This window comes from Neopelma chrysocephalum, unplaced genomic scaffold (genome assembly GCF_003984885.1).
Source record: "Neopelma chrysocephalum unplaced genomic scaffold, ASM398488v2 Primary Assembly neopelma1_22b, whole genome shotgun sequence".
Lineage (NCBI taxonomy): Eukaryota > Metazoa > Chordata > Aves > Passeriformes > Pipridae > Neopelma > Neopelma chrysocephalum.
In genome coordinates this window covers 7,287,086-7,303,999 of record NW_020897690.1, presented here as the reverse complement: position 1 = coordinate 7,303,999, position 16,914 = coordinate 7,287,086, and the positions used below count along the sequence as shown (strand labels likewise).

Sequence of the window (16,914 nt, the reverse complement as noted above, 5' to 3'; positions counted from 1 at the left end):
TTGCTACCCCACGGGGTAATTGTAGCAAGCTGAAGACCTGAATTTGTTTTGCTGGAAAAAAACAACTGTGCTAATTTTCCTGACTGCTTTTTGAATTCCCTCGGAGGAAAGCACTCCAGTAACATGAAACAAAAGTAGATCTTTAAAAATATGCAAGTTTGCTTTCCTGCTTAATTAGCAAGTTACTTAACTTCCCTGGATTAACACTAATAACCTCATCAGTACAGAAGCGTGACCCTTTAAACGTATGTTCCTTTCCAGATATTGCTTCCTAATTTTAGGGGTTTCATGTTGCTGAAAGTATCTGAACAATCACATGTGGATATTTTATAGTCAGAAGTATTTGACCAAGCTCCAGGAGTGGCGTTTCACGCCCTACTTTGAACATTGCCGGAGCCAGCTGTCACCGTGGCTCCCTGCAACAGCGCCAGACTCACTCTGGCAGGATCACCGAAACTTCGCCTCCGTCCAACCTGGCGGAAAGCAGGCAAAATGGATCGCCGTGAAAACACCTCAGAGGCTGACAGAACACACCAAAATCGTCTCTCCAGTGTCACTGAGGAGGAAGAAGAACAAGATGCAGCTTACACTATTGTGACAGTCCTGGACAAAGTGGCCAACATTGTCGACAGCGTGCAGGCGAGCCAGAAAAGGATAGAGGAGAAGCACAGGGAGATGGAAAACGCCATCAAGACCATACAGATTGACATTTTAAAGCTTGCCCAGGCTCATGGCAATACAGGCTTCATGGTGAACAAGTTACTGCAGAAAACCAGCAAAGTCAGCTCCACCATGAAGGAGGTGCGGGCCCGCGTGGAGAGGCAGAGCACCAGCGTGCGGAAGGTGAAAGCAAAGCAAGAGGAGATGCTGAACAAAAACAAATTCCGGGTCGTAATTTATCAGGTAACCACAAATCTAATTTCTTGTAGTACTGTTGCTTTGCCACCTCCTTGGTAGCTGCTGGTAGGTGTTGGTTAACAAACCAAAAGATGCAGTCTGTCCAACATAAGAGTTATTTTGTGCTTTCTTTAACACTGAGCTGTGCTCCTCAACGTCTTTCAGCACAAACCTACTGATGGCAGTACACAGGGTCTATTATTAGTGTTGGTAGATTTCTGAGCCAGTGGTGTAAGATTAACTGCAGATCAGCAAGGACTATTTGCTGCCTTTCCGAAAGGTAATATGAGGCAGGCCCTGTAAATCTTGTCATACAAACCATGCCTGACATTCATCTCTGTTATTTTTTTCACCGTATTAGGTAGAAGTGCAAATAGCAAAAGTGTTTTCAGTCTCCCTGGAACACAGACTTTCTTCTAACACTAATTTCAGAACATGCATGCTCTACTTCGGAAATGTTTTAATACATCACTGTTCTTCCAATCGTATCAGGCAATGAAATCATTTTCTTTCACTGACCTTATTCTAGGATGTTCACTGTTCTACAAATAATTGCACTTGAAAAGAAGTTTCATGAGAAGTTTGAAGAGAAGTTTCATGAAACTGCATCGTCTCGCTTGCATCCATACAAACAGTGCAGGCAGCTCATGGGGTCTTGTCAGTGAGTGTTGTGAAACCGACTTGTTACATGGTCTGATCCTGCATTTGCTGGAACTTCCCTGTTATCCAGGTCTATAGAAAGTACGTGTTTAATCTTTTGCAAGAAGCATAGTTGCTCTTTTTTACCAGCGAGTCACCAAAGCTTCTTTCAAATTAGTTGTATTTCTCATTAGGCATTCTTGAAAATACCACACCTCGTGAGTAACACAATGCACCCCCATCGCTCAGCTTTACACCCTGCTCTTGCATCTGTTTGTACATAAATAACATCATTTGCAATGAATGGAGCCCTGTGTTTCACCGAGTATATTCACCACCATGTATGGCTGACAAATTCTTCAGCATAATCCAGCTTTCTTAACTACTTCATTTTCTACTACTGGGAAAAAATAGCTAAAAAAAAAGAAAAAGCTGAAGGCAGGAAATATTACCTCTTTAATGTTATGTTAGTACCACATACAGCCAAATCGTGCCTCCCAGATTTTCTGGCTGAATGACTTACTATGCATGTTCAGGAGAAAGTATAGGCCCAATATGACTTATTATTACAATTATTGCAAGCTGCATCATCATGATGGAATAGAAAACAGGCACTTTCACTTTTTCCTTGCAAATCATTTCCCATCTAAAGGTAATAAATGTCTCTTGACTCCTCTGGTTAATGGCATAATGCCATTTCATTGATGGGCCTTTACCATAATGGCTGCAGCAGAATCAATGCTTTGAAAGCATTTGTTCTTAAAACAGTATTCATTATATAATGTAAATTTTTCTGCTAGCAAGACATGAGTTGTTGTTTATTTAAAAATATAGTAAAGTATGGTGAAAATGGATTTACATGCTGCTATAAATAACAGCTGTTGGTGTTTTCAGATACTTGATACAAAAGGTGGCTCTCACAATATGTGCTTTCTCTAAGAATTGCCTTCAGTGGAGTTTCTGAGCTTTCTGCTGGTTTTGCTGGACAAGAATGACCTGCGCCCTATTCTGTATGTTTAATTCTTAGTTGGTACTTTTCAGGAAGGGAACCAGCACTTTTTATTGTTCACTTTCGAGCTTCCTCTTCCTGCTGTAGCTGAGAACTGCCAGTGAGAATATGAACAACTCCCTCTTTAACTTCCATTCCTTTTGTAAGGTAGATTGAAGAATCTTTTCCCACTTCCACAGAAGAGGGGCAGATATGTTGATCCGTCTGGGATCTGAGATTTAACTCTTCCCTGGAGGAGGATAACTGCATCCTTCCACAAAAGCTGGAACATGCTAGGTAGTCTAGAGTCCACTGAAGCTTTAAGGCACAGGTTTAGGAAAGTCTCTTTCACTCAAGTGCTGTGATTTTCACACTGTTGATTTATACCATTGTAGGCATACTGCTGCAGTGCCAAGACCTGAATGACTGAAGCTTGGCTACGATGAGTGGGAGTCTGTTAATAGCTACAGAATCAGCATACTCCCCTCACTATATGTTACAAATGGATATAACCAAGTTGTTTACTCTGTGGTTGTGACTGACAGCTCTTCTGTAGTGCGATTTTTTTCTAATGAACCATTTGGGACATTGTGATGAGGGCAGTGACCTGTGTGTAGCTGGTATTGAATGCCTACATGAGTGAGTGCATGTGGGTTTTATTTTAACTTTTACTGGAACATCAGCATATGAGGAAAAAGGAAACACCAATTAAATACTAAAGATTTTCTTTCTAGTGGATAGCTTTGATCTTATCATTGATAGAAGGCGTAGGCAAATTGAAAAGGATCATTGGCTGGAAGAGATTGTTCCAAGACACCTCAGCAATGATGAAAAGAGTTGGCAATATCCTCACATTAAAAAGAGACAGAGTGATCATCCTTGAGCAGAATGATTAGGGAATTGAGCACGTTCATTTTTAGAAGGCCATGTGGTTGAGGAAAAGATATGATAGCAGGCAGCCCTTCTCCCCAGGCTGGCTGCGTGATTAAAAATGCCAGGTTACTTCAGACTTTCTAGTGAGGTCTTTGACCTTGGAGTGCTATGTGCCCAGAGACTATAATAGGAAATACAAAGGATGTTGTAGGTTGTATAGGTCACTGCTCACTTTTGTTCAGGTTAGTCTGAATAACCAGCTGTGAGAGCTATCATTTCTCTGCAGTCAAAGAGCATTTAACAATTTAAATGATTCTGACTAAATTATTCAGAAAATAAAAGAGGTTTTTTTAATACTGAAAGAACTTGTTTCTTTTGCTTTTCTGCATGTTCTGCAAGTCCCTCTTTGAATGGGAGTGTACAGGCACCAGAAAGTCCGTGTTACGGTTACTGGACTTTTTTCTATTATTACTTCACACAAGCACTGTAACAACTTCCTATGAAGGGAGACACATACATTTGTTTCACTCACTGCTGTCTGATGTTTGAAATTAGTGGACATGTCAGAAACCAAGTAAGGTTATGGCTTGACTGGCCTACACAATTATGCTACAACTGATTTGTTTGCCCTACAATTGCTTCACCACCCACATGGGGAAAGGCTTACAGAAGCATCCTTGCGTATGTCGCTGATCTTATGCATATATAAATTAAAATATAAGTGTCCTGTCCTGGCCAACGTCCTTCTGTAGCATAATGACTAGGGCAGTAAAAATGGTGAAATCAAGATGGGGACAATAATCTGGAAACCTGAAGTGGAGACACTTTCATCTGAAGGGGCAGTTAGAAATCAGGGTGTGAGGAGCTCAGGAGATGAAGGCGCTGAGAGATCAGGCTCATGAACTCGCTGTCCATCGGCACAGAGTTTTAATTACAGCTATTCTGAGTCAAGCCTGTGAGAGTAACCGTGACAGGAAAGGCAGCAAATATAACACTTCTATTTAGAAACAGACAAAGGAAATCATGTGAACCATTGCCATTAATCTGGTACCATTTGGGCATGAGAATGGCAGGCTCAAAAGGGCTCTGCAGAACAGTATCCTTAGTAGCATGAAGTTAAATAGCTCACCAAGGGCAGATTGTGCTAGGTAGCTCATATTTGATCATTTTTCTGTTTTGCAGAAACATGAGAGATCTTATCCTTTCTCATATTTGTGTACCTAGTATTTTACCTCATAACAGATAATCTGGAAAAACAAGAGGTAACAGTGGATTGTGTTGAAATTGGAAGTGAGGCTTGCGATGAGTTTCTGAAAGTATATGTTTCTAAGACCATTTTTGTCAACTGTGTAATGTTTTCATTAAAAATCTCAGTACAGAAAAGGTGTAATGCTCAAAATTAGGAGCTGTCAGTTCACAGAAAGAAATATAGACATGAAACCAAATTATCTTTACAGCTATAATAGTGCTAATTTGAGTGTACATGGTGCCAATTCCTGTACTTTCAGTATAAGCCCCTTTTAGTTTTGTTCTGAAGCCCCACAGTTTAGAAAGGACAGAAAATGGAGTGTCAGTTTCTCACAAAATGACAGAGACCCCACTTGATGTCATGGCTCTTCAAAAAGTTAAATGTAGACGTAACAGGCTTCAGGCAAGATGTTTCCAGAACTGGTAGAAATGCCCAGTGCCCTAGCCCAGAATGCCTCAGAGCCTGCCTGGACTACTATGTACAGCTCTGATCATCCCTCTTGAAATAAATTTCTTGTGTTCAAACTGAAGAGGTTTTGAAAACAGCTACCAGGAATGGAATCAGAGGAATGGGAAGCCCTGGTAAATAAGAGAAGACCAGGAGGTCCTAGCCTGCTTTAGTTCATCAAGACAAGAGGCTAAGTGAGGTTGTGGATGTCATTTATACATATGTTTGGGCACAGATGAGGAGTCCAGTAAAGAAAAATGTCAAAATGATGAAATGGGTGTAAATTGTCCATGAGTCAGATCTGAAACCAGAAATGCGTCTCTCCAGCCCTGAAGACATCAGGATCTGGACAAAGCCTTCTTCTAGAACCCATGGGGAGAGAAGAAAACTTAAATTGCTAATAAAGTGGAGCCTGAAAACTTAATGGGAAGAAAATGGTGTAAGCTGACTACCTGTGTCAGCAGAGCACTGGCCTCAGCAGCCCAATGACACAGGGCCTTTGTTGGAGTCTTGTAGCAGAGACCTTATAAATATTTTTACAGCTGGAACAGGTAATTGCTTTGCTGAGAATACAGAGAATAAAATAAACCCAACAGTTGGGTCACAGAGTGACACAACCTCTCTTGCAAGAGCCTTTGTTTGCAGTGTTGGGCCCAGTGCTTCAATTCAAAGTGCAGGGCTCGCCTTGTGCTGTGCAGTAGCCACTTGTGGAGAGGCAGGGCCAGCCCTGAGGTACTGAACACAGCCAAGGAGATAATAAATTATCTGTGCTTTTAAAAAAAAAATCAAAAGCTTTCAACCAGCTAAGGAAGAACTGTTTTTCTAGTGACATGTTTGCAAGGAACAAGGAGAAAGGAAAATGAAAAAAAAAAAGGCACTGTTGGGCTATTTCTGTGTTCCTAAGATGAAATAGGTTGCATATTTCACAGCAGATCGTAGCAGATTATAAACTTGACTTAACACTGTTTGATCTGGTGGCCCCAGACCTATTCCATTGCAATGATCCTCACAGGTGGACAGGCTGTCGTTTTTGCAGGGCTGCCATTGATTTTTCTCCACCTGTTAGTATTGAGTGGTGGAAACAACTGATCTTAATTTACATTTGCACTGAATGCAGCTGTTCAGGGATTTGCTTGTGGTTGCCCTGCAAGCCATCAGAAGAGTGTAGTTACACCATGAGCCTCCTGTGTTGTGCCTCTTCTCCATGGTCCTAGAGACTGCTTGGAACAACTTACCACCAGCAGCTGTGGCTTGCTGCTGTGGGCACACATGTATCTTGAAATGGAATCACATAATCACTTAGGCTGGAAAAGACCTCTAAAGATCATCAAATCCAGCCATTCAGCAATACCCCTCATTCCTGAGGCACAAATTCGGGAAAGGACTTGACTGGGGTCATGCAGATGGGATTCATTCTCAGCACTACTGAAGGTAGCTGAACCTTGCAATTTATTCCTCTAGTACAGGAATAAAGTTGATCAAAACAGCACAGGCACAGACATGAGGAATATGTGAAGTCACTAACAGCAAGTTTAGGGTCTGGGACAGGATTCATCTTCCTCGGTATTGAACATTATTAATGCAAATGTTTGTACGTTTGGCCTATAGATTCCCTTCAAGCAAGCAGAGAGAAGTGTATGGAGCCTGATTTGCTTGACCTGTTGTAGATGTCTACTGGATAGAGTTTCTACATTAAAAACATCTGTTCCTTCTGTTTAGTTGAAAAATTGTTCAGAAATGAGTTCTATGGAGGCACAGTTGCTTGGGCACACAAGTTCAGCAGCTCCTGATGACTGTCTGGCTTTCACTTGTACTTGAGAGCATTTCCCTGGTCTAGCTGACTTGTAGGAGCAGTCACCTTGTGATGAATGAATGAATCAAAACATTATCAAATGTACTTTTTTGTCTTATCACACCTTGTGATGCTTTTTCTACTTCACAGAGAACAGGCTTCCAGAAAAATTGGAAGTGAGAAATTTCATCAGTTTGACTTCAAACCTGCAGACTGACCTGCAGAGCTATTCCCTGGTCTAGCACCATAAAACAATAGCAAAGCAAGGAAAGTGTGAAGCTTTTATTTTCCCCTGGAGCTGCAGTTGTCCTTTTTATGCAGCATGTGGTGGCCTGAAGCCAAGAGCTTCTCCAGCTGATGTGGAGTGACTGGGTACTGCTTGCTCATTGATTGCAGCGAGCTACAGAGAACCATAATGAGAGAATGAGCTGGGTTTCTTTGTACTCATTGTACGCTGATGGTTGAATTAATGAATTTCTATCAGAATTTAAATAAAAAGGATGTGTATTAGCCTTCACGGAAGAGAAATAAGTGGGGCTGACTGTTCTGGCCGGGCTACTTTTCTATTATGTAAAAATAATTCTAAATGCAAGCAATAGCACTTGGTCATAAAGTCTTACATGCTGAAGTGTTTATTCTCTGTCTACTTTACTTGATAAAACTCCTTAGGTGGCCTTTTAAAATAATCTTATTTCTCTCTCATCTGAGCAGCTTTTTGGCCTGATGGCAGAGATTCTAAAATTACATGTTTGCAGAAGAAATGAAGGGATCACTTGAGATTTATAAAGCTTCATTCTTAACTGTTAGAATATGAGTAAAAGTGCTGAGTGATTTGTAATTGGTTATTCATCAGTGGTTTTGTATTGATTTAGAGCACAATTTCAAGGAGATGTTTTAGGGATTTACCTTGGCTACCAGTTTGAATAACAAATCAGTCATTCAACATGCAAATTTCTAGGACTTTTTTAAACACTGTGGCAATGCAGTTTCCTGCCCATAAGCTGCCCATCATTTGCATCACCAGTTGTCATAGACGCAGCAGTGGTGCCAGACCAGGTACTGGGTGGCCTTCGACCATTTTGCTGCTTTGTGCTCTGCTTCAGAATTATCAAGTGATCACCAGTTAGTCCCATCTGTGCTTATGTTAATCATCACCTGCACCTTCCCTGTCACACATCCCAAGACTGATAGTTGCTCTGACTTTTTCCCTGTGCCACACAATGCCTCCATGGAGTTTCATCAGTCTCTGCTCCCTAATTATGCTGGGAGCAGTTTTGTTAGGATCATTTTGAGCCTTGATTTTATATATGCATATATACAACATATAATTTTATCTATATATTATTTTATATATATAAATTGAATTATTTATTTGGCCATTCTGGCTTTCTCTGTTATTTTTTTAACTTTAAAAAGCTTTATTCTACTAAAGTATTGGTTGAAATTAAATAATAGTTGAGAGCTGATAACAGTTGCCTTTATTTAAGCTGGTTAGAGTTACACTTTGAAGCTATTTGAAAAGAGAACACAAAACCAGTTTATAGTGTTTCTAGCAAATATTTACATGTAAGGCAATGTATTACCTTTTTTTTTCACCTTGCCAACTTTGGAGGCTCAGTCTGGGTTTTGAAATACACACCTAAAATACATGTGCCAAAAAACATGAAAGGACAGGGGAAGTAAAGCTCTTGAACTGGCTACATTCATTAAAATTACCTCATATTCCATTGTTTTTTATTTTCAAATGGCAAAATTATTACTGAAATTATCATTAAAAATGTTAATGTATTTAAGTATTTTTGTACAGTGACATTATGTCACTGCTTCGTCTAGCAAATCAAGTGAACTCTAAAATAAACACATGTTTTCTTTAGGAAAATAAAAGTACTGCTGCTATTAATTATTGATCCCATCTGTGCTTCCACAGAGTAGAAATTTAGATAAGAAGGTTGTGAGAGAATCTTTTCAACAACCCTTTTTCCTTTTCCCAGCATCACTGTCCTCGCTGAAGACATGACATTTTTCCAGCAGCCCCCTTTGGTTTATTTGCTCCTTAGAGCAGCAGTAAGAGTGAAAAGTGCTATTATAGCTGACCTGATCTTTGCCAGGACACCACTGCTGCAAAATATCTGAGACATCGCTAAACAGTTTGCTCTGCCATTTCCCCTCTTTCCCTGCCCAGAGATGAGAAGAGCCTGACTGTGCAGGCAGGGTTATCAAGCATGCACATTTTGAGACAGTCTCTTTTCCCCTGCATGTTTCAATTATCTGAGCATCACCACCTCAAGAGTCTCATAGTGTTGAGTAGGGGCATTGCCACATTTAAGATTATTTACCTACTGATTTTAAGGTTTCTGTGAGTTGAAAAAATCAGCACCTTGCACTTTGTGCAGTTTAAGGAGCAGGCGCATTAGCCTTCTTTCATAATGCCTTGCTATATCCTATGGGAAAAAATGCTACTGCTGTGATCCCTTCCTTGAGATCAGCAGACACCAGCAATGCCTGCAAACTGCCCTCTTCCATGGGTGCAGAGCAGCCAGAATTTTGGCAGCCAGTGAAAAGCTTGACGAGTGAAAGGAGTGTGATAAGGACACAGGCTATGCCCCCTTAAAAATTTTCTAAATGTGAATCAAATTGAAATGAGAGCAGAGGGTGAAAATGTCAGTGATGGAGTCAGACTTTGTTGGGAACCCAGTGTTTGAAATAGCTGGATTTCAATATTCTCTGTCCCTGGAGCCATCCATTCAAATCAATGCTATGCTGGCCTTTTTCATCAAAGCTGAGGTTTACTCATAAGTTTACTTTGCATTCAGCCAGGCCTCTAAAACCTCAAACTTCTTTGACTGGGCATATTTCAGAGGTTAAATACTCAAAAAATAGGAAAAACCATATTTCAGGTTTAAGATGCTTTCTTAGCAAACTTGCTGTGCCAGGGGCATCACCAACCACTCCTGAATTGCACAATTGTTCGGTTATGATCTTATACTTAAAAGTTTTGTCTGTTAAAGTTGTTTCTTAAGCAGTTTCTTACAGCTTTGTGGCGTCTGTATCTCTCCCCCTGTCCAGCTGAACTGCAAAGGTCTCCAGAATTTTCCCTTATCATTTAACCAATACTTTCAGTCCCTCCTTTGTTGCCACAGAACCTGAAGTCTTTCTTCTTTCAGAGTTCATTTCCTTCAACACACATGCATTTCTCCAAAACATTTCCGGTTTCAACAATACACTATCTAATCTGACTCCTTTCTCCCCTATCCCCTCTCACTTCATAACACACACCTCGTCTTCTCAGCAAGAGAAGACATCAAGTCCAGATCTACAGGCAAGGTACCTGGGCCATGGCATTTTTGCTCAGGGCAGACATCAGCTGAAGGGACAGATGGACTGACTCAAAAAGCAGCCAGCTTCGCAGTAGAGATATTATTTCTTTGCGTCTGAACTCCATTCTCAAATTGGTATAAAATGCCCAAATGTTTCTGTGTTAGTGGAAAGGCTGAGAAGGTGGGAGATGCATAATGTAAGTGTATATATTACACTCCTTGTATAAAAACAAGACAACTTCCAAATTAACCACTTACAGGATGGACCTACCAACTTTTCTCTTGGAAGAAAAGGAATAAAAATTGTTTTGTTTAAAAGGTCCAGGTCTGTTTTCAGTGTGTTGAGCGGAGGATAACTTATAAGGAGGTTATGGTGAATGAGCAATTATGGCCAATGAGCACACCAGGACCAGTGTGAGCGCTCTCTGCAGGTGCTCCATCTAGGAGGAGGGGTTAAAGGGAAGGGGAATGCTCAGCTTCCACAGATTTGTGTTCTGATTCTGGCCTGTGCATGTCTTTGGTATTTGCTAGTAGGCAAGGCAAGCAGAGCACGTCATATGTAGTAATCGCCCATGTGACTGCATGCCTCTTTGTTCAAGAAATCATGTTAAAAATAACTGAATGTTTGGTATTATCTTTTACTGTGAAATAACCTCCTGTCCTCATTTTAGATCCTCCCTTAGCTCCCATGAGGTGGCAGTGGCAGATACGAGTCCTTCCTAGCAAAGTGCTTAAGCAGATTTTTAACTAAAAGCTTGCCAGCAGCATCATCAATGGCTCAACTCCCTTCTCACCCTCCCCTAAGATCAGACTGCTCAGTCCTACTGTTTTGAGTCCCATCTGCTTTCCAGACAAAGAGAAAGCTGTCACCCCATTTAGGGCTTTGTTCTGTGCTGCTGAAATCGGTAGGTGTTTGGTCTTTGGTTTTAGTGAGTCTATAAAGGAGCTGGTAGCTATATGCTGTGACTGCATCTGTTTCCCACCTGGTACTAAAACTTCTTGTTCCTGCTTTAGGAAGGATGAGCTACTCTCTTCTCTCTTGCTGTACTGATACCTAGTGATTAAAAGAAATGGGTAGGAGCAGGAGAGAGAAGGAAACAGATGAGAAAGTTCACCGAGCCTAAATCACTGTATTTTTATTCTGATACCTCCCTAACATGCTAGACAGGTTGACTAATACTTTCTGCTTTGGTAACATCCAGAAATCTTGAGAGGAGATAGAAACTCACACTAGTTTTTTGCCTTGCTACATTTGACTCTTCAAGATGTGTGCAGAAATCAAGGAAAAGGAGAAAATCCAAGTTTGGGCAAAAATCATTCTGAGATTCTGTAGAAGAATGAAAATGTTTCTCAGGATCTGTGACTCTAGATTCTGTCTCTTATCTACAAGACCTTCATCCCACATGTTATTGCTCATAACTTTTAATTCTAACATGTCTATGTGAAAGTTAAAGCACTCTCTTCTTTAGCTAATAGACTAAAGGTAAATACAGTAATAAAGGTAAATACAATAAAAAAGGTGAATACAATAAAAATCATCATATGAAAGGCATACTCCTCTCACCATATTGTATTCATCTCTGTATTTACTGAAATTTCAGAATAGTCATTCTGGAAACATTTCAGCTGAAGGACTGGGCTATAATTTAAAAACTTTGAGGAATTATTACCCAGCTGTGTTTTAGTTAATTTTCAGAAAAGAAGGGATTATGTTTATATATAGAAGTCTTTATATAATTAATGTTAATTTGCACATGTTAATGAAGATGATTACTAGCAAAGCATTGTAGTTTTGTTCCTGCTGATTTTGACAGATGAGTTGAATAACATTCTGCTGTAATCAATGTAACATAATTTGTCCCTATTTTTTCTATGCATTAACAACTGTTTTACTAGAGGGTTTTTATTGAAGCCAAGGCATGATGACAGATTCCTAAGTGGGCTTTGTCTGTCAAATAGCTCAATGTATGTTATATATTACTATTACTCTGTAAAATAGCATGACTCACTACTATATGAGTCACTGTGAAAAATGACAGACATCTTTTTGGCTGGAAGTAAGTTCACAGCAAAATATTCAGTCAGCCTGACTTGCTATTCATGGGTTCACAACTTCTGATATCTTTCTTTTTGTCTGCATTAGAATGATAATACTAATTGTAGAGTCCTGACACTATCATGTCTAAGAAATCAGCTGAAGTAGTTAGTAGTAATGGGAAACATTAGAGAAGTTTTATATAGCTGCTGTGCCTGTCTGTACCCCTAAGGGCTACTCCTCCTGGGAGAAGAGCACACACACGTAAACAGCTGGTAGGGAAGAATAGGGTGGCATCATCATCCTCTCATACACCTCCTGCAAGTTATGATTTTTCTACTCTGCATACACTAGTACTTCTAGATAGAAGTGATTTACTGACACTGAGCCACAAATCTGTACTGTCCATGTAGAGGCAGTCTTCAGATCAGGGAAACAACTGTATTAGGAGATTCTCCCTGTTCAGATAAATCCTTCATTGCCATAAGCTTTTCTCACTTTTTTTTTTTGATGTCCTTAACCACTAAGTGAATCTTGGTAAATTTTTTGTTTACTGTGGACAGCTTTTGGAAATCTTCCGTGTCTTTGAGATTTGAGCCTCTAGCAATTTTTCTTTGGAGAGGTTGCATGAATTCCTAGTGCTAAGATTTGCAGCTGATACCCACTGGATGAGTAATACAAATATGTATATATGTCCCTGGATATTCCCAGGGAGGTGGTGGAGTGACTGTCCCTGGAGGTATTTAATAAGAGACTGGATGTGGCATTTAGTGCCATAGTATAGTAATTAGGTGGTGTTAGGTCAAAGGTTGGACTCAATGATCTCAGAGGTCTTTTCCAGCCTGGTTGATTCCATGATTCTGTAATTCTGCATGCTCATACAGGCCACCAAACTCACCACAGGAGACAGAGGTGCTTGCTCGGGGTTATCATATACTTCCAGATGGAACAAATCAAGCTCACCTCAGCAATGGTGCAGGTGCTGAGGGGATTATATGGGTTTACTGAATAGCATCTCGTTCCTTTAATGACTTTGTCCCGTTGTGGAGCCAGCATATGTAAGTTAATATGTTGGAGTTCATTCCCTTCTGGGCAGCAACAGAAATGTTTGCTAAGCTCCAAATAATAAAAAATGGACAATGTCTTGGTAACAGTAGAGGACTGAAGCTACTGGTATCATTGAGGCACTTGTTTGGAGAGTGTACAGCTGACACAAGCACAAGAGCCTCTTTTTTCTACAGGATGTCTGCTGTTATTAGTGAGGAATAATGGATCTAGGTACAATCCCAGAGAAGCGGATAAGCTCCAAAAAAATAAATGAACTATACAAGTCTACTCTGAAAACCATTAGAGGCCAGTACTCATAGGACTATTGCATTCATTAATTTCAGGTAGAACCACAGTGAAAAGAAATCTTTAATCGGCATATAATGTCTCTACAGAACTTGGCAAAGGTTTCTTTAGCCATTTGTATTCTGCATAGATTAAGTACGATGGTACAAGCCTAACTTACTATGTTACAATATTATATTTCAGTTAGCTTTAACTAACTGCAAGCCAACCAAAAAAAAATGCATGAATCACCATCCTTTTGAAATACACTTGCTGGAAGATGACTCTGTGCTTTCATTCACAGGAAGAAACCGAGTGTCCTTCATCTCTCTCTGTTATCAAAGAGATGACAGCAGGTGAAACTCTAGAGGATGATTTTTTCCCACCTGATGATCTGTCTTCTGATGAAGAATATTATATAGAAGAAAGCAAAGCAACCAAGTTCAAGAAATCAGGCATGAGGCGCATTGATGATATCAAAAAGGCGTTTTCAAGGGAAAATATCCAAAAGACAAGACAAAATTTTGGCAAGAAGGTAAACAGGCTTCAAACTAGGATAGTGACCCCTGAGAGGAGAGAGAGGATCAGGCAGTCAGGAGAGAGACTGAAACAATCTGGGATAAGGATGAAGAAAACCATTTCACAAGCTGCCCCAACAAAGGAGATGTTCAAGATCCATAAAAAAAATAAAGAACGAACAGGAGCCGAAGGTCAGGAGGGGATCCAGGAAGCTGGTGTACACATTGCCTCTGAGCTCACAGCAGCAGAGCCCTTCACTGAAGAAATCTCTTACACAGAAGTGATCACTAAGGTAAAGAAAGACAAGAATAGTGCGACAAAAGGTGCTTCCCAGTCAACTGAAATAGGAGTGACTCTCCCAGAAGTTGTTCTTAAGCAGGAAAGAAAAGAAGGAGGAGGAGGTGATGATGGCGTCCCTTTGCTAGACTTAAAGCAATCAGCGTAAGGAATCAATGAGCAAACACACCATACTGTCCTTACTGAACAAGAGAGAACACAGTATGTACTCACTCAGCTTTTGAAAAATGTGTGAATTCATGTTATATCACAAAATGTGTTGGTGTTGTTCTATCATTTACACAGATGTCTGTAGTGTTGTCTTCCTGACAAGAGTCAAGCCATGCAAACCGAATGAAGGGGCTCCCCCTCTGTCTTGGCGTGTGCCAATAGCCATCATTAACCCAAATGGAACTCACAATGTCAAAGGGAGATCGAAATCTGCTGCATTTTGAAGATTGATTTAGCAGTCACTTTACGGCCTAATCACTCTCATCGTTTTATGTACAACTGTATAAAATTTATTTCCATTATCTTATACCAACTTATCTAATCAGAAAACAGTAACAAAGCTATTACTTTGTATTAGCAAAAGGAAGTACTATGGAAAATGTCGTGTAGCTATACAAATATTATCATTAAAGGGCCCTCACAGAAATGGCAGAGGATATTCCTGCTTTATCCAAGGTGTGAAAAAATGGGGCAGGAATTATATGGTTTAGAGTAAATTCTCTTTCTTCTTAGTGGAAAAAAGAAGCTCCTGAAATGACTACAGGTTATTTCCAAAGTTCTGAAACAGGAAAGTCCAATGTAAGTACGCAATGCATTTTCTGCTCTTATAGAGAAAGAATAAAAAAGAAGAAGAAATATTCAATATGGAATAGCAGGAGAAAAAAAGAATGAGATATTATGTTCGTGTTTCAGAAAAATAAGATTGTGAAAAAGGCAGTGGTATGAAGCAGTGAAAGTGGAATAAGATGAATGCATCTGGATGCAGAATGAATGGTTCTGGATAAATAGAAAGAAAAATTAGAATATTGTAACCGAAGTTTCCTTGAGTTCCTTAAACAAATTATTATTCTATACATAGGATCATAGGGCTTATGTGCAAAACCGACCAGACAAGGGAATTATTTTGTTTTTCGCTCTCTGTGCTTTTTCAGAGCTTCACTGCAATTAAAATCTATTCTACAAAGTCACAGATGTACAGGGCCAATCCATAACCCAATACTTTTTTTCCAATCATCATCATTATCGACCAGCCACAGCCTCAGGGATTATGAGACAGACACCCTTTGGAGTATGGAATGCTGTTTATTTGCAACACTCTGGAGCCAGTGCCCTGACATCAGATATGTTTGTAAACATGACTGTACACTGATATGGGGTGCAGGACTGTATTGCTCTCTTCATTCTTAAATGGAGTTGCCTTCAAAGCACTTATCTAAAGCAATGTTAGTCATTACTATCTGTGTGAAACTTGTACAATATTGCCAAAAGCTGTATGATTGTATTTAATATCTCAGATTCATTTTAACAGCAGAGCATAACTTGGTTATCTATATACATTGTTTGAGGACTCCTAGCTAATTGTTAATCTCTAATTTAAATACAATTAGTTTGATTTCAAGTATTCTGCCTGCCAGTTCTTTCATTTAGTCTGGTGTACATCCCATTTGAAGCGAAACAGCTTTAGCAATAGTAACTAGGGACCACTGGTTGGGGAAGGTCAATGTTATACTATGTCAGTGACATTTCAATCAAATTAATGTTGTCAGATTGGGAGCAGCCACTCCACTGAATGGAAGAGCAGGATAGGGCAAGAGAGGGAGTCAGGGAGAGGAAGACATTTCTTTCAACAGTAAATTGTACATCTCTGCTCTCCTGTAATCACATGCAAAAAGAAAGAAAAGAGGTTTTGCTTATAGGATAGATTGGAGGTTTTGTTTGGTGTGTTTTTACTAGTTACATGAAGTCTCTCTGGAACCAAGTGACTTTATGGTTTTCTTCCATTTCCATATCAAACTGTAGCTATCTTCAGTGAAGTACTGATTTGTCTTGTTCTTCAGGAATATGACCTGCATTCTGTTCTGCAAGATTTGGCATTTTCCTAAACTAGCAAACAAGGTTTAGTTATGGAAATGAAAATGTTGGAGTTCAAGTAAGTTATTTCCTTGCATTTTTATACAGCAGAACACTAAGTGCTAGAACATAATTGCCTATAGATTTTCTTTATATAGCATTTAGTGTTCTCATTTTACTTGACAAAGAAAGGAAGTGATGCAGTTTCCAATCACAGTTAATTTACTCCATGTACCCTTATACAGGTAGGGGATGGGGAGAAGGCTATGGTTTGCAACCTCAGTTTCTATATAACAGTACAATCTTTTGCTGCTTGAAGTCTCTATCTTTTTCATAATTTCCAAGATCAATGATTGTGAAGCCAAATCCTTCAGCCTTCTCAGAAACAAAATTCTCAATGAAATTGTTTGACATACAGCTGTATTGCAGGGAGGCCTGGTGTATATTTTTTTGAACAGTTGGTGTCAC

At 39.8% G+C, this 16,914-nt stretch overlaps 1 protein-coding gene across 1 annotated transcript; it reads left to right on the top strand.

The window, feature by feature from the left end:
• The first annotated feature begins 94 nt into the window (after nt 1–94).
• Nucleotides 95–15,997, top strand: CAVIN4 (caveolae associated protein 4). The gene is made up of 2 exons (XM_027679353.1): nt 95–903; nt 13,874–15,997. Exons 1-2 carry the CDS (start codon nt 493–495, stop codon nt 14,531–14,533), a joined length of 1,071 nt encoding a protein of 356 aa, XP_027535154.1. The 5' UTR covers nt 95–492; the 3' UTR covers nt 14,534–15,997.
• Nucleotides 15,998–16,914: the final 917 nt, after the last annotated feature.